Source organism: Dermochelys coriacea, chromosome 11, assembly GCF_009764565.3.
Source record: "Dermochelys coriacea isolate rDerCor1 chromosome 11, rDerCor1.pri.v4, whole genome shotgun sequence".
In the NCBI taxonomy this organism is placed as follows: domain Eukaryota; kingdom Metazoa; phylum Chordata; order Testudines; family Dermochelyidae; genus Dermochelys; species Dermochelys coriacea.
In genome coordinates this window covers 42083746-42106888 of record NC_050078.2, presented here as the reverse complement: position 1 = coordinate 42106888, position 23143 = coordinate 42083746, and the positions used below count along the sequence as shown (strand labels likewise).

The window sequence follows — 23143 nt, the reverse complement described above, 5'->3', positions numbered from 1 at the left end:
GCTTCAGACCAGGGCATAGGACAAAGGACTAGTAGCACAGAAAGACATGCTCCTCATTGAAATGGATAGAGACTATATCTCAATGTTCATACTTCTTGGCCTTTCTGCAGCTTTGGATGCAGTTGATCGTAGGATACTATTTTCCCACTTATGTAACATAGATGGTTCATCACTACAATGGCTTCCAACAGGGATTGGTGATGTCTCACCTTCTGTTTAATATCCACCTAAGACTGCTTGGAGAGGGGGCAAAATGCTATGGGCTCCTCTGCCAATGCTATACACTCTGCCAGTGACACCCACCTGTAGATCTCACTTTGTACCAGCACAACCCATGAGATCACAAGGATGTCCCAATGCCTGAAAAAGATCATCACCTAGATAAAGAGCAGCTGTCTCAAACTCAACCAAAACAGAACTGAAGTCATGTTGGTCAGAAGGGGCAAATATGTTGAAGAAATAGCCCAGACATTGTCCTCCCCATTCCAGTGATAAATTGCTGAGGAGAAACTGTCTAACTGGTATGAAGGGGTGGATTCCGATTCAACTCTTCATTAAGCCTATATGAACAAATAGCATCCACAGTGACAAATGCCTTCTTCAACCTGCATCTGACTAGGAAACTGCTCTTTCATCCTCGACGGGGATCTGGCTTCTGTGGACCTGCATTCATCGCCTCCAGACTGTACAAGGACTTGGTCCTAATTTTAAAAGTCATCAACAGATCAGAACCACATCTCCAAGAGAAGTTGTGCACATTGTAGGACAATGCTCTTTACAAAGCGCATCAGAGCCAGAAATATTGTTCTCAGTTGAGGGGATAATGGCTGTGTAATGAGGTCAGACTAATTCAGTCTGACCACCTTTAGGGCATGTTACAAGAAAACTTTTGTAAAAGACTTCCTGCTGCACCCATATCAAAATATAATACATGGAAAAATAAAATTAGAATGAAGTCAAATTAGATAAATAAAAAAAATACATAAGATTCCCCAACATCATTATATATATGTAAGACAAGCAGATCTTTCTATAGCCAAGGAAGGAGAACAGAAGATTTTGTGAGGTCTACTATTGACCTCGCTATGTAGATTTAATTTATTTGGGAAGGTTCTATGTTGATGGATTCTGTAAAAAACAACAGATAGAGAGAGGGCTTAATTTTCAGAAGTTCTTAGCACCCACAACTTGAGTTGAAGCTGTTAGAAAATTAGGCCTGTTTGTATGAGATGCCATACAATAGATATATATAATATACATACAGGATGAAGCTTAAGTAATTTTGTTCAAATAGATTTAAATGGATTTGTCCTTAAAAAAATGCTAAAATTCCAACAGGAGACCATAAACTTGGCATTTCCAGGCTGCTTAAACTCAACTGAAATGCAAATAGCTATAGCAGAGGATTTCAGATTCCTCCAACTTATTGCTGGTTTTCTGAGGAAAGAATAGCTCTGTCATGAATACTGTCTTTTACTAGAGATGTTACCACAGCATCTGCAATGGGAAATTTTCAGAGGTCTGGTTTAATGCACGGTCCTTTACAGCGTACACACAAACTAAATATCTTCTCTTCTTTGAGAGTTAATAGAAAATCATTCCCATTTTGTGGGCTTGGGGGGGGGGGGAAGAAGAGGCCCCTAGTATTTGTTTTCCCTTCCTCAGGCTTTAGTTGAATCCTGCAGGATTAAAATCACTTCAATTTTATGTCAAATATATCAAAGGGGAAGAGTCTTTCCTGTCAAGGGCTGATTGTGATGCCTTCATGTCAGACAGCTTTGTCTGCACACAAAGATGAACCCTCCTGAAAAAGACGATGTGAATGGCTTTCCAGGTTTCTTAGCCTTCTCCTGGTAAGTTACAGTTTTAAAGAAATGTGTGCAGTATGAGCATTTGTGCTTTCTAGATACTGCATATTATATTCAGTCTCCTCTGTTCTTCTCACTAGCCTGTGGATGCAAAACACGGACTTCATATATCTAGGAATGGCAGCTTCAGGACTTTAATTTTGGACTCTGGTTGTTACTATTTTGCAAAAGCACATCTTCTTCCTTGCCTCATGTGCAAGCAGCCATCTCATAACATCAGGGAAACCACCACTAACTGATCCCCTGAATGAGATGCTCTCTTTGATGCACCTGAAGTTGTATACTTACTGTTTTTAATGGCTGTTCTGTGTCACTTTTTGCACAGGGGTTGTCAGCTTCCTAGTGGGGAACCTCACCTGTTTGTTGCAATTAAATGATTTCTGTGCCTTGAAAATCTCTGTGGGGCCACAGCAGGTTTTACCTCTTCCTATTGCTTGATTCAGAGTTGGAAATCCTTATATCTTGGTTCTGACACATTCTGTATGTAGAATTAATATGTAGCCCAGTGATCGTATGTCTTTCCTGTAGTGTTAAGTCAGGGTCTGACCTGTGTGTTGCCCTTAAACCTCCTTCCATTAATATAAAAAAAGCCCCTCACCCAAATTTGGTGGTGCTTTAAACCCAGGTTAGCTGCCTGGCTGGGGGGAGGGTTAGAGATCATGTGCCACGTTCACGCAGGGTGGTACCCACCCACTCTGAAGTAAGGATGCAGGCTTAATCACTCGAGTGCTGATAGTCCTCCAGCAGCTTCCCACAATTCCTCCCATGCCTAGAACGGCAGACAAGTTGTTCCACAATTTACTAGGAATGCATCGTACAGCAGGGAAACTTACTGCAAAGAACCATGGGAGATGCCTCCTGAAGTCCTAGCAACACACCCAGGTGAGTGCAGCACTAGCGAGGACACCCTAACTCGGGTCTGGCTTTGCAATGTGACTGCTCTCACCTGGGCTAGGTTGACCTGGGTGCCAGTCACCTGAGTTAACTCTGCAATGAAGACAAACCCTTAGGGTATGTCTACACTGTCCTACATCAGCTGACTCAGGCTGCGGGACTATAAAACTGCAGTGTGGATGTTCGGGCTCAGGCTGAAGCACGGGCTCTGGGTCTCTCTCCCACACCCCACTCCCACCAGGGTCCCAGAGTTCGGCTGCAAACATCTACATTGCAATTTTATAGCCCCACAGCTCAAGTCCTATGATCCTGAGTCAGCTGACATGGGCCAGCTGTGAGTGTTTTATTGCAGTGTAGACATACCCCTACAGAACATACTTTAGGTCCCAATGTGCATTGCAAACTAGAGCTGTGTTACAACTGGGTGAGGGGACCATTGTCTTGTAACTAGATTCCTTGTCCTAGATGTGATTGTGGCCTAGGCAGTCCCGTTATTCAGGCAGAGCTTGTGGGGATATGGGGTTGCACTGGACATCCTCAGAATGGCAGCTTTGGAACTACCCCGATCTCTCTGCAGGGTGGGACAAATCTTATGGCTCAGTAGGCAGGATATGAAACAGCGTATGTTTGTGCATAGTAGCAATCCATTATTCTGTTATTACTCTCATATATTATTTGTATTGCAGTAGTACCCAGAGACCCCGATCAGGACTCCATTGTGCGGGGCATGGTACAGTCATATAACAGAAAACAGACTGTGCACTGAAGAACTTACAACCTTCATAGTGACAAGGTGTAAAGGGGTGTAGAACCAAAGGAAGGGGAGGGGAGGGAGACTAATATTAAACACATAAGCCCATAGAAGAACTGGCAATTCTTTAAGAAGTTTCCTATATTTGAATGTTGATGGGCTCCCTTTAGCTTGGGCACAAAATTGCCTTTAGGTATGTGTGTCTGTACAATAACATGAGTCCTGAGGGCAGATTTTCAGGCAAAACTCCGCTGAAGGCAATGGAGTCACTGCAAGGCTGCGTTTGACCATCTGTGTCAACGGTGCACTGAACTCTGAACGAGGTCTGAGCAGTGCGGTGATCTCAGTTTAAAGCCTGTTTAATATATCTCATTGAATAAATCACAACAAACATTGTTCATAAAGATTCTGGACGTGAATAATCACAAGTCCAGGCTGGCCCAAGAGATCGTGTTGCGATGTGTTAGAAGAATTTGTAATGCAAATGTCCATTCTTCCCCACAGCACTGCTGGCATTTAGTCTTATATGTGCAGGCTAGATTTACCCTCCAGTGCAGTGTGAGCTACGCACTGAAGCTCTTCATGGCTCTGCATGCAGCTCAGTGTCCATGGCTCTGATGAACACCCTGCCTCCTCTGCCAGATGGCTAGGCAGAGCAAGAGAATCCAAATCACAACATTGCTCTAATACGGAGGCAGAGCAAATCTCACTGGCATTGTGGGAGCTGCCTCTGCCTCCGGATGCCCATGAACAGAACACAGGGAGGCAGAAGGCAAGAACTGACTGGAGTACTCCTGCCCCCTTGTGTAGTGTGGAGAAGGAGGCCAGGATAAAAGCCACTGAGAACACTCCCTCCGAGGAGCCAGGAAGGGGCTGGGGGAAGACTCTCTTCCCCTACAGCTATTGGAAGGAAGAGATGGGAGGAGACACAGAGGGGATCCTCTTGCTCACAGCAGGCTCATTTCTTTTTTTCCTGGCTAAGAGTCAGTTTGTCAGCATATGGAGGCAGACAGATACATCTTCATCACACATTGATTCAACCAACGTTTGCCAGGCGGTATCAGGGTGCGACACGAATGCTACTGTGCGCTCCCTCTCTAAAGCCATTCAGTGACTATTCATGGATTAAAGTTTGAGGCCCACCATTGAGACACTTCAGAATATAGGGTATATTCTCTTGGGGGAAAATCCTCAGCCCAGCATCCAGCCTGTGTAGCTGGACAGGATGCTGAAAAGATGCAGTGGGGCGGGGGGAAGACAATGACAATGATCTCCCACAAGCCACTGGGTGAAGTTTACTTCAGCCCCACAAGCAGCAATCTGTATCTCTAATGTGATCCTACTGCCGAACTGGATTGAAGAATCCTCATTAATGATATCTTCATTAATGATCTGGAGGATGGCATGTATTGCAGCCTCAGCAAGTTTGCAGATGACACTAAACTGGGAGGAGTGGTAGATATGCTGGAGGGTAGGGATAGGATACAGAGGAACCTAGACAAATTAGAGGATTGGGCCAAAAGAAATCTGATGAGGTTCAGCAAGGACAAGTGCAGAGTCCTGCACTTAGGACAGAAGAATCCCATTCACTGCTACAGACTAGGGACCGAGTGACTAGGCAGCAGAAAAGGACCTTGGGGTTACAGTGGACAAGAAGCTGGATATGAGTCAACAGTGTGCCCTTGTTGCCAAGAAGGCTAACGGCATTTTGGGCTGTATAAGTAGGAGCATTGCCAGCAGATCGAGGAACGTGATCATTCCCCTCTATTTGGCATTGGTGAGGCCTCATCTGGAGTACTGTGTCCAGTTTTGGGCCCCACACTACAAGAAGGATGTGGAAAAACTGGAAAGAGTCCAGTGGAGGGCAACAAAAATAATTAGGAAACTGGAACACATGATTTATGAGGAGAGGCTGAGGGAACTGGGATTATTTAGTCTGCAGAAGAGAAGTATGAGGGGGGATTTGATAGCTGTTTTCAACTACCTGAAGGGGAGTTCCAAAGAGGATGGATCTAGGCTGTTCTCAGTGGTAGCAGATGACAGAACAAGGAGTAATTGTCTCAAGTTGTAGTGGGGGAGGTTTAGGTTGGATATTAGGAAAAACTTTTTCATTAGGAGGGTGAAGCACTGGAATGGGTTACCTACGGAAGTGGTGGAATCTCCTTCCTTAGAGGTATTTAAGGTCAAGCTTGACAAAGCCCTGGCTGGGATGATTTAGTTGGGGATTGGTCCTGCTTTGAGCAGGGGGTTAGACTAGATGACCTCCTGAGGTCCCTTCCAACTCTGATAGTCTATGATTCTATTCTCCCAGTGGTGAATCTCCTGGCCCGACCCCTCTACCCTGAGCATGGAGCCTGAGTCAAGCTGAGCTCTGCCACAGCTGTGCCCCTCTATGCATAGTCCCTGGAATCTACCCTCCTCCCTTGTGCTGTGAAAACATTCATGGCTCCACTATCTGAGGGACCGCCACAGTCCTGGAAGCGATGACTGGACTTGCCCATTGATGCATAGGTCCAACCTCCATTAATGTGCTAAAGAGAAGAATATGAGACCCAGAGCATACATACAGGGTTTCTTCATGCTCAGGAAGCTCGGGTGCAAATCTACAGCACTTTAGTGTGCCATGCAGATACAGCTACTGGCCACTAAGTATGTCAAAGCACTACAGAACTTTTAGTGCATGGTAGCAGGGTTCACATGGCCAGTTAGCGTGCAGTATGCTAGATCACTATAGATTTACACCCCTGCTTGCTGAGCACTGACACACTGTGCTGACAAACCTCCAGTTTGGAAAGGCTTGCATGATGGGCTCAGACAGATGGTAAAACTGTATGAATGTGAGAAAGCCACCTTCAGACAACTGAAGACTGGACAGATGGAAGGAAACATCTTCAGGAGTACTAATAGGCTGTTTAGTTAGGACAAAAGATTGATTTACCTCCCACTACTACTTACAATTAAAACATCAGTGGAGACGTTAAGATAAACTTCAAATAAACAATTGTAATGAACTTGTGTGTGCGCACAGGCACATGCCCTCTACCTGATAGGATCAGATCTACTCAGCTGTTTTTTTAAGGCCCTTTACTACTGATATCTAGTGCAAATTCTCCTTTAACTCAGATGGGAAGAGATGATGGTTTTTGGAGCAGGATGACCTGAGTTCTGTTCCTGCTGTCACTGTGAAGCTCCAAGTGGCATGGTATATAGCATAGCGACAACTTATTGCCATTAATTATTTACAGTCTCAAAGATCCACTACTTTAACAACATATACAGAATAATCCCGCTTTAACCAGGTTGGGCCAATAAGCACATGACTACCTAACATTTCCAGTGTCTTTCTCTCTCACATCCCTCAAAGTTACGCTGGCTCACTATGGCTTTGCTGCGTTTCTCCTTCAGACATCCCAGCAAGACATCACAGCTGCCACAGAGCCCTGCCTAAGCAGTGAGACGGTCCCATATTGCTGAAATAGAATTTTAGTTAGTGAGTTTTTGTTATTTCTTCTTTAAAGGCTTTGCATGTTTCAGCAGTAAACTTAATGCCGTTCAAACATACTGACTTACTTGTGCTGGACCTGCTTCCTGGCCTGCCCTCTGAGTTTGGGAGGGAGGTCTGGATCATGAGCTGTACTGACTTCACCTCATCCTGAGCTTTCAGTTTACTCCATTGAACTGCATGTATGTGTCTGGTGGTTTTTGGAGCTCTAACATCACCCTATTCAAGAAACAGAACAGATTATGATTTACGACACAACAAAATAAACTGCCACACCAGTGACCTTCCAATAACACTCTGAGGTTGTTGTCATTTTGTATACAGGGTTTCTTTAGTAAAACCCTCTAGCCTGATCTCAGAGATTGTTAGACTCCAGAGGCTTTTGAGTAACAGTTTTATGATTCTGCTAAAAATCTGATCATGAATTCCCCTTTCAGTTAATATCCTGTATGAGGGCAAGATTGAAATGCCATGCTTTTTAACAAATATTTTAATAATTAAATCAAGTTGCACTTCAAGTAAATACTCCTTTCTGCTAAAAGAGATAGGCAGTAGGCAGGTATTGTTGCAGGGGGTTCCCCTCATGGTAACTTGCCTACAGTAGCAAGCTCTTTAATCCTGCAGACTCCTGTGAGGCACTACCAGCTAAAAGGAACCTGGGGTTAGTCTCCCTATCAGAGAAAACCACAGTTCTTCACTTCTGAGGCGGCAAGCCAGGTCTAGCATGTTCCTATCTCGATAGCACTGCTTGAATCCACACCTCAAGACAGAGCTGGGATTTCAATTATTAGCCTCAATGTGAAGCATGCCATTGGTCTTTATAAAACACTTTTTGTAAGCAAGCCAAACCTTTTAATACAAAGTCTAATTTCCATCAGGTTAAACAGTGCTAAATTGTCTCCAGATTTTATTTTATGTTTCTCTCCATTTCTCTTATCACCTTCTTCCTCCTCCTGTTGTTCATCAGCTAATTAGCACTTCCCTGACAAGGTAAGAAACACGTCTCTTCAACAAACACCAGCAATACTGACCACGGTTTACATAAAAAAGTTTTCTTACTTGAGAGATTTCAGAGTAGCAGCCGTGTTAGTCTGTATTCGCAAAAAGAAAAGGAGTACTTGTGGCACCTTAGAAATTAACAAATTTATTTGAGCATAAGCTTTCGTGAGCTACAGCTCACTTCATTGGCATCCAGTGAAGGTGCCACAAGTACTCATTTTCTTTTTACTTGAGGGGGAGAGAGCTGTCCCAGCCAGGAATCTGAACACACAGTCTCTGAAGACATCGTTCAGTTTTTCATCAGAACTCGAGATTTTACAATTAATTATGCAGTGCTGGACCTTGATTACAGTATGCAGCAAAGTCAAAGTGCCCTGCTACCAGCTTTTAATGAAATAATGCTGTAGGTTTTCAACTTGGATAAATATTTGCCGTACTTTTTCTGCACTTACCTCATATGTAATAATACATTCTACATTCTGTTCTTTTGCTATTCCCACAATCCATTTCTCCATTACAAATGGTGGCTGTAAAGGGAAAAATAAACAGCATGTGTGTGGGTAGGAGAGGATTATTATTTGTCATTTGATTGCTTTATTATTACACCAAAAAGGTTTTTTAAAAAAAACTCATTCCCTACAGCTTTTGTCCTTTTTCACGTGGCAAATGCATCCGTATTTTCCCTATGTATTAACGGGACATAAAGCAACACAGTTTGGAATTGTTTACTTCCTGGTTTGTATACCACATTCATTACTAAATTAGCAGTAAAATGTATTTGTGGAGTATAGTATACTTAAGCTAACTGCTTTTACAGACAGAGCATAAGAAACACAATGTTTTTGTAGGGACCTTAACATTTTATTTCATTCTTTTTTTAATTTCTTGGTAACAAAGAGGAAATTTTAAAAAACAACAAAAGCAGATACTTAGATTCCTGAAGACATTCTCCTCCAGGTTAAAAGTGTGTAGAAGTATGCGGAATATTAAGCTTATACCTGACAATCTCCTTTTGTTTAATTTTAATACTGATAAAAATTTAACAGGAAAAAACATGCAAAGCCTTGAGAAATGAAATACAAAGAAATGTCTCTCACAAGAGAAAATACAAAAACTAACAAATCTTAACACTAGTAATAAAGCTTCCAGCATTCAGTGGCCACATAAACACAAGGACAGCATTAGTGGTAGTTCTAGTGGGGAAATTCTATGTAATAAGCCTATCATGGTAACACCATATTTTGTTATTTCCTGTTATTTTCCCTGTTGAGGGTTTGGATCCAGCAGTTATTCCTAAGACAAAACAGCCGATGAACGCTGAATAAGGAATGTACACAGTTAAAGCCATTCATGAGAGTTTTTCCATCAGGGCACATAAGAGCAGCATTCTAACTGGCAATTAAGATGTTGCATATTTTTTCATTTAGAAATGTATATTGTTACACATTGCCAAGGTGTTAGGGTGGGTCACATTAATAAAAACCAATCAATTAGAAATGAACGGCAAACAGAGTGCTCTACCTATGAAAACAACTTCCATCTCCTAGATTAAAATCAGTCAAGACATTGGCTGGTAAATATTTAGAGGCAAATGCTGAAGTCAGGTTAAACTCCCATTGAGGTGGAGTTGAAGATGCTCTATATTTCACTGACGGTGCTCAATGTGGAATACATCCAACTACCCACTCCATTTCTTTGTCACATTTCCCATTTTTGTAGTAAAACAATGGTCACAAGCTGCATTTTATGATGCCATTAGGGCTTGAGTTACTAAAGTTAACGGACAGAGTTTTTTCCCCTCTTATTGTGACTTTTATATGCATTGGCTGCTAACTACTTTTCTGATGACTTTGTGGAATCAAGTTTCCGTACCTTGCACTGAGCTCTGATCTTGGTTGTAAGGGTAGGGTTTAAGATCTTATCACATTTGAGAGAGGAGTTTCATAAAGTCAAAGTTTAAAAAAAATACAATAGCATATGGAAGTTTCAGTAAGTGGAACATTTTCATCACTTGCACTTTTTCTTTCATTTAAATGTGGTAAACAAATAAAGAAAACATACCATGGAAGTAAAAGAAGAACATTTTAAATGATTCCTCTCCTATTGCTTTATTGTTAGCCTGGCTTAATAGGGATTAACAAATCACTCAAATTATGATAGATACAAATCTTCAAAAATAATGCATTTTATTTAAAAGCTGTCAAGAGACTGAGGTTTTCACAAGCACAAAAATCTACTGCTTTGGTATTTAATGTCTTTGTTTGAGATCTATGAATTCATAAAGGCTGTAAAGAGAACCCTACCTTTGTCATTTTTAAAATCTCTACATCAGGTAGGTTAGTGTTGAATGTCACATCTTTTATGTAGGTTATTGCAATTTCATCCCCATCCATCTCCATATACATTTTCCATTTACAGTCCTAGTATTAAAAGAGAGTAATACCATTTTAGAACAAGAAACAAAACAAAAAATAAACAAAACCTTAAATGTGTTAAAACCCAAGGTTTGGAATACATTCCTACTGGGTTCTTTTCAGGATAAAAGTATCCAAAGTGAAGGAACCTTTCTGTTTTCTTGATAGCATTTCTATTAGTTCACATCTGAGAAACAGTTGTCATTTTGATACTGTGTTTTAGTTTCTTAAATGATAGAGTATGTATATTTACACTAATAGGTAAATACTGTTTCAGGAGCAGGCATGAAAGGTTTCCATAAGCAAGCTGAGACAGAGTAACAGCAGTAGAGAGAAGCTGAGTAATCAGCTTTATTTCCCAGTGGGCCCAGACGAGTCCTTCCGCATGAATCCAAGAACAAATGATCATAGAGTCTAAGAAATGCCACTAAAAAAACTGCTTGAATAAAGGGGCAACAAGTTATTAGAGCCCAGTTATATCAGGTACCAAGCATCCTCCTGTGTGATACTGAGTGCCCTCTAGTTCTGTTCATTTCAGCTAGAGTTCAAGGAGCTCAGGACTTCATATAAAAATAATAATTATGGCCCTGATCAAGCAAAGCACTTAAGCACATGCATGGCTGCAAGCGAGTGAATAGGCCCACTGGTTGTATTGGAACCACCAGTCAGAAGCACGCAGCCCCTTGCAAAGGGCTTGATCCTGTGAGGTTTTGAGCACTCCAGCAAAGCTCTTAAATATACTTAAAATTATGCCCACGCTCTGACTCATTCGCCTGGCCCTGGGAGTTTTAATTGAGAAGCAGCGTAGTCTATTTCTGTATCTTACTGATTCGTGAACAGAGCAGAGAGACTGGGAGTCAGGAGATCTGGGGCCTCATTGAGCGTGGAGCATTTTGAAAAACTGGCCTCTTCATTTAGGTACTTACACAGATTATGAGCTCTGCTGAAATCTTGCCCCGAGGCTGCAATTGTGGCTGTGACACTGAATTGCCACGTGGCCTTTGGCAAGTCCATGTGCCTCAATTTCTCCATGTGCACAAACTTAACACTGTGTATTTCTGTGTAATATGTATATGGTCCAGAGACCATAGCAGAGTGCTTGGAGATCACCACCACTTCACTTCCTATGCTTTGCACTGCAGAATCTTGTTTCAGGATGTCTATTACTGCGTAAAACAGGATTTTGTGCTACTTTGATGAAGTCTCCCTCCAAACCAAATCTGATGAATATCAATCTGTTTTGATAAACAATGTGATTCAAACCCCTATCTCCAAAGGAAAAACTGTAATTACTGCATTAAATATAGGGCCTGACAGGCTCTGAGTACCTGGCAACTCCCAGTGACTTCAATAGCAAAGTAAAGGTGCATAGCAACTCTTTGGATCAGACCCAAAGGAAGAAGCTTCTTTGATAGGGTAATAAACCATTTTGGCCCAAACAGTTGTGGACTCAGCTATACTAGGAGCAATGCATGAGCAAGGCCTTTTCTTCTTTAAACTGCAGTTTCATACAATGAAATATGAAACCTTACCCCTTAAAACGCTATCCTCAGACCCATACTCCTCCTCAAAATTCTGTGTCTGTCACAGGCAAAATCATTCAATCTGCCCTCTATGTTCACTGGAAAATGAACATCTTATTTGATCTGAGGAATATTGCTATGTCACCTTTTTTAAAATACTTATCTTTTAAATAAAAAAAGAGACCAGCCCGATTTGTGGACACTTGTGTGATCAGTTTACTAGTCAGCTACTTTCCCTAAGTATATACTAATCTTTAGGTTTAACCATACAGTAAGCAACACTAGCTTTCTGCAGTTCAAAGAAGCTTAAAGCTAGAAAAGATTGCTCTACCACCCCCTATTAATATATAGGCCCTGATTCAGCAAAGAACATAAATACATGCTTATGTCCATTTCAGTTCAGCCCTGCACTTAATTCAAATTATTTAATTCATTGGGACTAAAGCATGTGGTTAAGTTCTCTGGTGAATCAGGGCCATAAAGGTCTCTTGAGTCAAGGCGAAGTTTACTACCTGGATAAAGTGGGGAAAAAACATATACTGTGGAAGTAGCACATTAAAAAATACTCTGTTTATAAATGTATTTACACAATGTCCTTCACAAAAGATTTCCCTGGGCACTTTACAATTCAAACACAAAGCCTTGTCAAATATCTATCTTTTCAGTTTTGATTTAAATAAATAAAACAGATTTAGCTTTTGAACTATGAAGAGGAAGCCAACTGCATAACTGAGGCACAAACACTCAAACTTTGAGTACAGATAATTTCTGATTTACGTTTAGAACAAGCCAATAAATCAACAGCCTCTGAAAATGGCTGCAGTAATGTAAGAGAAAAGGAAATCATAAAAGTATTTCAAACTCACTACTTCTAAGATCCATAATAGTAAAGCAAGAACACTTTAAAAACCAGGCCTTCCGTTTATTCCTGTGATCATATCACTCACCTTAAAACAACAAATATTAATGTCTATAATGAAAAATGAAAGGAACATAAAAGATCAGCCAGGGGCTTTAAACAACAAAACACACCTCTTGGTACAAAAAACACTCTCTGGGGAGAGATCTCATTCTGGAAGTAGGCATGAATTTAGGATATGTTTTTAAATTCAGTTGTGGCAATAAAAAAAAGTTTAAGAGTCAAGGAAAAATGGAAACAGCATCTTAGCAGGCAATGGGATATTGAAAAACGAAAGATGTAGTGCAAGATGAAACAAATATGAAAAAAGTGCTGGTCATGCTGGTATTAGAAGTAGCAGCATGTTGATGACTTAGGCCCCTGGTAGCTCCTTTCCATTCTTAGCTATTATCTATCTCAGCTGCTGAAACCTGCTGTTTTAAAGACATAAGAGTTGAACATCTAGTGACAGCACCTGGGTTATTTATCATTATGTATAACCTGCTACCCTACATTTTATTATGCTGGATTTAAAGGAAGATAACACAAGCATGGTTAATTTGCTTCTCTTCTTTTTATATATAGTGTCATGACCTGCCACTGCTTAGTCCCATGAGATATTTTTAACCAAAAATAAATCCACAAGAAACTCTCCCTAAAAATTCCATTAATAACCTCTTGTAGCGTGTATAGGTTGCAGGGTCTGGAACTAAGAATGTTTTAATCTCTTCAGCAAAACAATGTCTCATAATGATGTACAGGACTATTGCTGTACTGATGAAGAATCATACATAATTCAGCACCTTTCACTTGGCACCACTGTGATATCCTCATTAGTAGTGGCTCACAGTGGCTGTCAGATGGTGTCCATGCGAATGCAGGCATTATATTGTCTTTGAGATGTGCAGCTGCTTCCATGACACTGCCAGTATATAAAAACATGACGCCAGTTTGTTTTATTTAGTGCTAAACCTTCCAGTTTGTAAAAACAAGGCTGACACAGAGCCTGACATGAGGCAGTGAAAATAATTAGCTCTCATTTTCTCAGCCTCCTATTTCCTTCTCCCTGCTGTGTTCTCTTTCCACTAAACCACCACATGTCAGTCGAAATGGGAGGCAATTAGTGGGCTCATTTCAGTCCCCACAACTGTGCTGAAAAGAAAGTATTTATGATGGCACAATGAACAGCTGAAAGATTAAATAACATTTGCCTTTTGAAAAGAAAATGACTTCTAGCTAAATGGGCAATTTTTGATTATTCTCAAACAAGCTTAGAGTAGTTGGTTTTTAAAATACAAGAAAGGAAAATGAGTCATTTTTAGGTGAAAGAATCAAATAAAACTTGACACAGTAATGCAAATAACTGATGTTTTATTGCAAAATATGTAAATGTGTTATACCCTTAACAATGGCTCATGTCTCAGGTCAGGGCAGATTGTTGCCAACTAGACACCAGTACAGAGAAGGTTGCTGCATTGCATTTTTTGTTTCAGTTTTGTATGGGGAGGAAAAAAGGGGGCTTTAGAGAGAGGTACTCTTAAAAAATAAAGAAACAATGCCAGCTAAACATACATTTATATAATTGATTGCCTGTGTGATTACTTGAAGAGCCTGATCTTTCACTCAGGCAGAAGTCCCAGATCAATGGGAATTTTGCCTGAATGAGGAACATAATATTCAGACCTTACTGTAGCTAAATATGCAAAAATATCTTTCACTTGATATTATCTTTCATGTAAATCCAGCATAATAAAATGTAGTGTAGTGGATTATACATAATGATAAATAACCCAGGTGCTGTCAGTAGATGTTCAGCTCTAATGCCTTTAAAACAGCAGGTTCAGCTGCTGAGACAGACAGAGTTCTGAGACAGAAATGGTTCTGAGATTAGCTGCCATGTTTACAAAGGTCTGTCCTCACTAAGTGGTTGCAAGCAAATAAGGATTTTTAGGGCTCTGATCATCACCATAAAAATAAATGGCCAGTTCACTTGTTTGCAAATGCAGTATTTTAAAGGTGGAAGTGTGAAAAACAGTATTCCCTTTTCCAAGCACTGACTATATCTTCATGCCATTTAACAAACCCCTGTACTTTTGTAGACAGCTCTCAGTTATCACTAGTGATAGCTCCAAAAGTGGTGCAGGGGAGTAAGCCCAACATGCCCTCAGAAAGGATGAAATCCACCCTCCAATGCTGTGGGCCTGTGCCAGGCTTTCTGTGCTATTTTCACTCTGCAATGGGACTATGTTGGGGCATGGGGTGGATTGCCTTTAGGTGAAGTAGCTGTTCGGGGATTCATGACTGGGATTCTGTACATCAGCCCAGGAGAGGCTGGTGTGTAAGGAGGTTTGAGGTAGGCTGGGGCAGTACCATTGCATCCACTATTGTCCATGTAGAAATGCAGTGGCTACTATTCTAGACCTCACTCTGGAGTAGTGCCCTGGAGCAAGGTTGTGCTGCAAGCCAACAGACTGTCTATGGGTTGGGAACTGCTTATGTCCCCTGTACAAAGACAGATTATTGGGACTTTGCGTGTATGAAAATGGGGATGGGAAGAAGGCAATTTCATCCACATTGGGTGTACTGTAAAAATCCAGATATATACTAAAAAGGTTCTATAGAAAGGCAAGTGAGCAAGTTACTCAGCCAAAAAATTTGATGAGCCTGCATATACCTCTTTATAGTTCAATAAAAATGTGCATTTCCTATGGGAATTGCTGCACCGCATCCTACATTCAACACCTTCGAAGAGTATGGGCTTGCTTCTGATCTCTTTTACACTGATGGTGTTCCAGGAGTAACCACACTGAAATCAGTAGAGTGGCACCTGTTTTACACTAGTGTCAGATCAGAATAAGGCCCAGGTGTTCCTTTCTTGATGGAAAACCTGATGAGTTCAAAGTACCTTGTGCTAAAATTTCAATAAGCAATGATACTGTATCATTGATGCATACCATTTTGCCAGACTAAATGATGCTCCACTTTGACAGATTAAATTAATCAGTTTAGTTTAACCAGAGTTATATTTATTTTATTGCTCAGGTATTTTTTTCAGTTTTACAAAGAATATATTTCTCTTTTCTCTGCTTTATTAGAATCTACACGTGTCTGCTATAATAAATAATAAAAGACTATGATTCTGCTTGGACGCTTATACTATATTTCGGAATTTTTAAGTGCTGAGAAATCTTTGGGATTAAATTAAAGATTATTAGTCTAGAAAATTTTATGTGTAAGAGATTAAAGGCATTGGGTCTTGCAAAGGAGGCTGTGGATCACAATAAATACTCCAATAGAATTGAAATAGGCAGCGTTGTTAACATACCTATGTAATGTGCGTGAGGTACAAATGAAATGCTGGAAAATGGGAACTTCTTAATTTTGGATATGGAATGTAGCTCTAACCACTTTTTGCCATGATTTTAACCTGATGAGTTCCTCAAACAGCAAATTAAATTGGTGTTGACAGATAGTTTCTGGCAAAAGTAAGGAGTGTTTATAAAGAGAAAAGAGCTACTTGCCTTCCTTTACTTTCTAAGTCTCAAAGAGATGGGAAAGGGTGGAAGAAGCAGTAGGTAGAAAAGGATGACAAGCTTTCATTAAATTGCATTCAGTTACAATGAAGATGTGGCATTACATTTTAGTATTACGTTGTCCTGAATCGTCCTGCACTGTACCAGCCTGTGTCTTTAGACTTATCCCACTGGGACAGAGAACCAGGTACATTTGTTTGAAATAGCTCTCTGATATAGCGCTACATAAATAAATAATACTAAAATAAACCTTCAGAACCCTCCCAGAAGTCAGGGCCATGTAGTCCTAGTATAGACCTGGGTGAAGATGACCTACTATTTTTACAGACGGTTAAAAAATACACGTTAGTTTGGAAACCAGGCCAGTAAAGGCAGTTCAGGCCATCCAAGTCTGACTTACTCTATGGCTCCGACCAGTTTTAAAATTAATCAGACCTGTGCTAGTTGTAACTGGGTTTAAATGAGTGCATTTAAAAAGAGTTCCAACATGGTTTTCTTGAACAGCAAAGCTAGGAATGTCTCCAGAGAATCCTGCTCACCAAACCTTCTGAGAAGGCTACAGGACAATTTTTCTTACCACAATTCTTAAAACATATTCCACAAAAAAAATCCTGGCTCACATTTGTCAGGGAGGCTCCTATCCCCGTGAGCTTAGTTTATATGACATTGGTAGGGTGCACTTGGTCCCAACCATGTTTTATAACTGGATTAGCTGAACCAGTTTTAAATCCAGTTAGAATTCTGGGGGAAGCTTCCACAGTCTAGACAAGCCCACGGTGGACAGGGTTTGTGCATTCCTGTTGCGACTGAAAGGTGGGATTTCTTTTCTGGGATTTCACCTTTGTGTCACAATCATGAAACAAAGGTGAAATCCCAGAAAAGGAAGGATTAGCACATAGTACACCTCAGGGGTGGAAATATACCTTCTCCTGTATGTACACACCAACTCACAATGCAAGCAAAAACAGTTCGCAAGTGAGAGAGAGAGAAATAACCACAAAAGAAGGAAGCTTTCCACAGTTACATGAAGAAACCCACTAAGAGCTCAGTCACTGATTTTTCATGAGTCCCTAGCGAGGGGCAGTGCATTGTTGTGCTAGTTCAGGTGCAACCTGGGAAACATACTAAGAGTGAGAATCTGCCTCCTGGATTCCACCTGTTCTGTGGGGGAAGCCCTCATGTGCCAGGCATATAGCTGGTGTAGAGTACTTCCCCCAATGCTTCAAAGCCTTATGCCCCTTACTCCCTTGCATGGCTGCACAAGGCAGGGCACAATGTGCACCTACAGAAAAGAAGCTATATAGCACCACACGTTATGGGTGCCTGAGAACACTGGAGATGTACAAACAATTCACACTGCAATGGAAAATCCATCTTTACAATTGGAAAATTCTTCAGATAAAAGAAATCCAAAATACAATGAAAAAGAAAGAAGGAAATCCCCACATAGCAAACCAAGAAGATTTTGCCCATAAATGAGACAAATTCAATACTAGTCCAAGCCCCCAGCCTCCACTGGTATCTCAATTTACCTCCTTTTCACAAAAACCTGTTGTCTCATGTTCAGTATGATAAAAGATTTACCTAAGAAATTCTCAATCACAAAACTGAAGTTAAAGAAAATGCTTATGACAAAACAATCTTGTTTAATTCAAAACTTCCTGTACCATTGTTTTTCTTGTACCCATCCATCATTGATTCAGCATTGTACTTTGAAATTTGCTCAGTGATTTTCTGAGTAGCAGGAATTCACATTATAAATGGAAAATATTTCTACAGACATTGGGCCCTTTGAGTAATGATTAAAGAAACAGAAATAAAATGATATTGCCAACAAGATTCATTTACCTGTGGACTATTTCCAAGTTTCAAGTAATAACCAAAAACAAGTTCCAGGTTCACTACTTTCTCCATGTTTTCTTCATTTCCACTTGCAGAATCCTATCACAGAAACACAGTGTAAGAAATTACCTCTATTATGAGTCTCTCTGAGTTGGTGACCCTGCTACATTTGACAGTATGCGTTTAATACTCTTTCCTTTTGTATGTTACAAATCTATTGGCTGGTCAGATGATACTGTCGTCCTCTCAATAATTCCACATAAGAACATAGGAACGGCCATACGGGGTCAGACCAAAGGTTCCTCTAGTCTAGTATCCTGTCTTCTCACAGCGGCCAATGCCAGGTGCCCCAGAGGGAATGAACAGAACAGGTAATCATCAAGTGATCCATTCCCTGTCACCCATTCCCAGCTACTGGGAGACAGAGAATAGGGACACCATCCCTGCCCATCCTGGCTAATAGCCATTGATGGAGCTATCCTCCATGAACTTATCTATGTCTTCAAGTCACCAGGGTCTGATGAAATGTACCCTAGGAGCTGACTGAGGAGATATCTGAGCCATTAGCAATTATCTTTGAAAAGTCATGGAAGACGGGAGACATTCCAGAAGTCTGGAAAAGGGTAAATATAGTGCCAATCTATAAAAAGGGAAAATAAGGACAACCCAGGGAATTTACAGACCAGTCAGCTTAACTTCTGTACCCGGAAAGATAATGGAGCAAATAATTTAGCAATCAATTTGCAAACATCTAGAAGATCATAAGGTGATAAGTAACAGTCAGCATAGATTTGTCAAGAACAAATCCTGTCAAACCAACCTGATAGCTTTCTTTGACAGGGTAACAAGCCTCATCGATAGGGGTAGACTTGGTATATCTTGACTTTAAAGCTTTTGATACCATCTTGCATGACTTTCTCATAAATAAGCTAGGGAAATGCAACCTAGATGGAGCTACTATAAGGTGGGTGCAAAACTGGTTGGAAAACCGTTCCCAGAGAGTAGTTATCGGTGGTTCACAGTCATGCTGGAAGGACATAACAAGTGGGGTCCCGCAGGCATCAGCTCTGGATCCAGTTCTGTTCAATATCTTCATTAATGATTTAAATAATGACAGAGAGTACACTTATAAAATTTGCGGATGATATCAAGCTGGGAGGGGTTGCAAGTGCTTTGGAGGATAGGATTAAAATTCAAAATTATCTGGACAAACTGGAGAAATGGTCTGAAATAAATAGGATGAAATTCAATAAGGACAAATGAAAAGTACTCCACTTAGGGAGGAACAATCAGTTGCACACATACAAAATGGGAAATGACTGCCTAGGAAGGAGTACTGCGGAAAGGGATCTGGGGGTCATAGTGAACCACAAGCTAAATATCAGTCAACAGTGTAACATTACTGGGAAAAAAGCAAACATCATTCTAGAATGTATTAGAAGGAGTATTGTAAGAAGACGCAAGAAGTAATTCTTCCTCTCTACTCTGCACTGATCAGGCCTCAACTGGAGTATTGTGTCCGGTTCTGGGCACCACATTTCAGGAAAGATGTGAATGAATTGGAGAGTGTCCAGAGAAGAGCAACAAAAATGATTAAATGTCTAGAAAACATGACCTATGAGGGAAGATTGAAAAAATTGGGTTTGTTTAGTCTGGAAAAGAGAAGACTTAGAGGGGACATGATAGTTTTCAAGTATGTAAAAGGTTGTTACAAGGAGGAGGGAGAAAAATACTTTTTCTTAACCTCTGAGGATAGGACAAGAAGCAATGGGCTTAAATTGAAGCAAGGGAGGTTTAGGTTGGACATTAGGAAAAACTTTCTAACTGTCAGGGTGATTAAGCACTGGAATAAATTGACGAGGGAGGTTGTGGAATCTCCATCACTGGAGATTTTTAAGAGCAGGTTAGACAAACACCTGTCAGGAATGGTCTAGATAATACTTAGTCCTGCCATGAGTGCAGGGGACTGGACTAGATGACCTCTCAAGGTCCCTTCCAGTCCTATGATTCTATGATAATTCTATCTAGTTCTTTTTTGAACCCTGTTATAGTCTTGGCCTTCACAACATCCTCTGGCAAAGAGTTCCACGGGTTGACTGTGCGTTGTATGAAGAAATATTTCCTTTTGTTTGTTTTAAACCTGCTGCCTATGAATTTCATTTGGTGACCCCTAGTTCTTGTGTTATAAGGAGTAAATAACACTTCCTTATTTCCTTTCTCAAAACCAGTCACAATTTTCTAGACCTCTGTCATATCCTCCCTTAGTCGTCTCTTTTCCAAGCTGAAGAGTCCCAGTCTTATTAATCTCTCCTCATACGGAAACTGTTCCATGCCTCTAATAATTTTTGTTGCCCTTTTCTGAACCTTTTCCAATTCCAAAACATCTTTTTTGCAATGGGTCAATCACATTTGCACACAGTATTCAAGATGTGGGCCTACCATGGATTTATAGAGAGGCAATATGATAATTTTCTGTCTCCTTATCTATCCCTTTCTTACTGCTTCCCAACATTCTGTTTGCTTTTCTGACTGCCCCATCACATTGAGTGGATGTTTTCAGAGAACTATCCACAATGACTCCAAGAACTCTTTCTTGAGTGGTGACAGCTAATATAGACCCCATCATTTTATATGTATAGTTTTCCAATGTGCATTACTTTGCATTTATCAACATTGAATTTCATCTGCCATTTTATTGCACAGTCACCCAGTTTTGTGAGATCTCTTTGTAGCTCTTCGCAGTCTGCTATCTTGAGTATATATACCAGAACTCACACATTAGCCTTAGAGACTAGGTGCCACAAGTACTCTTTTTCTTTTTGCGAATACAGACTAACACGGCTGCTACTCTGAAACCTGACATTAGCCTGTGTTACACTATAAACACTGGCAGCCTGTTACAGGGCAAGCTCCTATGAGGTGTTGAGCACCTTCAGCTCCATATGAAGCCGTTATTTCACAGAACAATGTCATTTTAAGCAGCTGTCCATTGTAACTGGAATTATGGCTTGAAATTTGCAATGCAGTAAACAATTATGGATTTTCCTTTGACTGTACGATGGACTTTATTTTAAGTGGGTCTCACTGTGTCATTGTGCTGTAAATTATAACAGCTATAAAAGCAACTGAATCCTTTGGGGTCTAGTACTGTCTGATTAGCTGACAGAATTCCTTTGGTTTGATGTATGCAGTGTAGTTGTAGTCATGTTGGTCCCAGGATATTAGAGAGACAAGGTGGATGAGGTAATATCTTTTATTGGACCAACTTCTGTTCATGAGAGAGACAATTTTCTTACCACAATTCTTAAAGCTTGTCCCTATAAAAGAAATTACCTCGCCCTCCTTGGGTTTCATGGTAAGCTCTAAAAAAGTCAGTTGAGCCTTTATATCTTAAATCCAAAGGAAGGACCCTGGAGGAGGGGTAGAGCAGGTCTATCTTTGTTGGTATCCTACCTGTTGTTGCTGATACCACAAAACCCAAAAGTTGTATGGTTAGCATGCAGGGGGCTTAAAAAGGAAACAAAAGAATGACTACAATAGTACATAATTATTTTCTCCTGTAAGACAACAGAGTAAGGAATGATGTGCTCATTATGGTCTGGATTGGAACTACTTTGCACACAACAATGAGTAGTTACTCACATGAGTAATCCACTGATTTCAGTGGCATTACTGATGGGAGTAACTGCTCACCCATGTAAGTACGGGGGTCCCAATCTGGCCTTATGATATTACCATCATATGTTAACCTGCAAGACATCTTTTTGTTGTATTAATTCTTTGAACCTCATTGAGAGAGTGTATTGTTGTGATATTACTTGTTCTGATATGCACACTCATATTGCTAACTTGACCTCAAAAATCTGCCACAGATAGTGACTATGTAGATTTGTACTCTATACTAAGTGTAAGGCCTAGTAGCACAGCGTAGGTACAGGAATAGATACATTTATTGAGTCAAGGCAGGCAGCACCTTTTAAATAAGTAAATAAATACTTACCTTAATTAATGGTGGGAAATGAAACATGTTTAGGTAATCATGAGTTAACTTCTCAATAGCAGTCTGTAAGAAACCAAACAAACCCAAATCAGACAATAGTTCATCATGATGTAATAGCGTAAATGCAGGACTGAAAAACAACAGTGTAAGTAACTCATTCAGTGTGTATACTGTTCTCTGTATCCAATCTTAATACACAGTTCTGTTCTAAAAAGGGACTCTAAAATGGCACCTTCTTACTCAGCAGATCTGTCCCCTTGTAAGTATTCAGAGTCAGATCTGCTTAATTTAGGGTCTATCTACACTGCAGTTGGGCATGTGCTTTCACAGATGGGTAGACAGACACGTGCTAGTTCTGCAATAGCAGTATAGACAGGGTTAGCATAGGCAGCAGCTACCCAGGGGGTCTAGGTGGGCTTGTACTCAGATGGCTAGCTTGAGCTGCTGCCCATGCTATGTTGGGCTACACTGAAAGTTTTTGCACACTAGCTCAAGAAGAGCTAGTGCATGACTGCCTACGGGCACTGGGAAGCACACTCCTAGTTGCAGTGTAGACATACCCTCAATCACAAATTAGGTTTGTACAGGTTTTTACTCCTGTTAGCCTCATTGAGCCAACTCAGCAAGAACTGCATTCTCTATTCCAGGGGTTCTAAACCGTTTCCTTTTGGGGGCCCCACCAGCATGCTATAAAAACTCCATGGCCCAGCTTGGCGGGAGGTGGCTTGGGCTTCAGCTGCAATGTGGAGGGAGAAGCTTGAGCCCCACAGAATGAAGAGGGCTTGGGGCTTCTGATGCTTGGGGTGAGGAAGCGGCTCAGAGCTTTAGCCCCATGGGGCTGGGGGGCTCAGGGCTTCAGCTGTGCAGGGCAGCTTCTCTGGGGGCTCAAGGCCTTGGGCTTCAGCCCCATGGGGTATCT

General features: G+C 40.9%; 1 protein-coding gene across 2 annotated transcripts in view; it reads right to left on the bottom strand.

Annotated features, from left to right (window-relative positions):
- The window catches only part of MAP3K20 (mitogen-activated protein kinase kinase kinase 20), a 124724-nt gene that overhangs the window by 5211 nt on the left and 96370 nt on the right, over positions 1-23143 (bottom strand). For both annotated transcript variants that reach the window (XM_038422262.2, XM_038422259.2), the window contains exons 15-19: positions 22225-22287; positions 18231-18323; positions 10318-10434; positions 8467-8541; positions 7084-7234 (exon numbers count right to left, since the gene is read on the bottom strand). In XM_038422262.2, coding sequence (XP_038278190.1) covers positions 7084-7234; positions 8467-8541; positions 10318-10434; positions 18231-18323; positions 22225-22287 — 499 coding nt within the window. The remainder of the gene's footprint in view (positions 1-7083; positions 7235-8466; positions 8542-10317; positions 10435-18230; positions 18324-22224; positions 22288-23143) is intronic.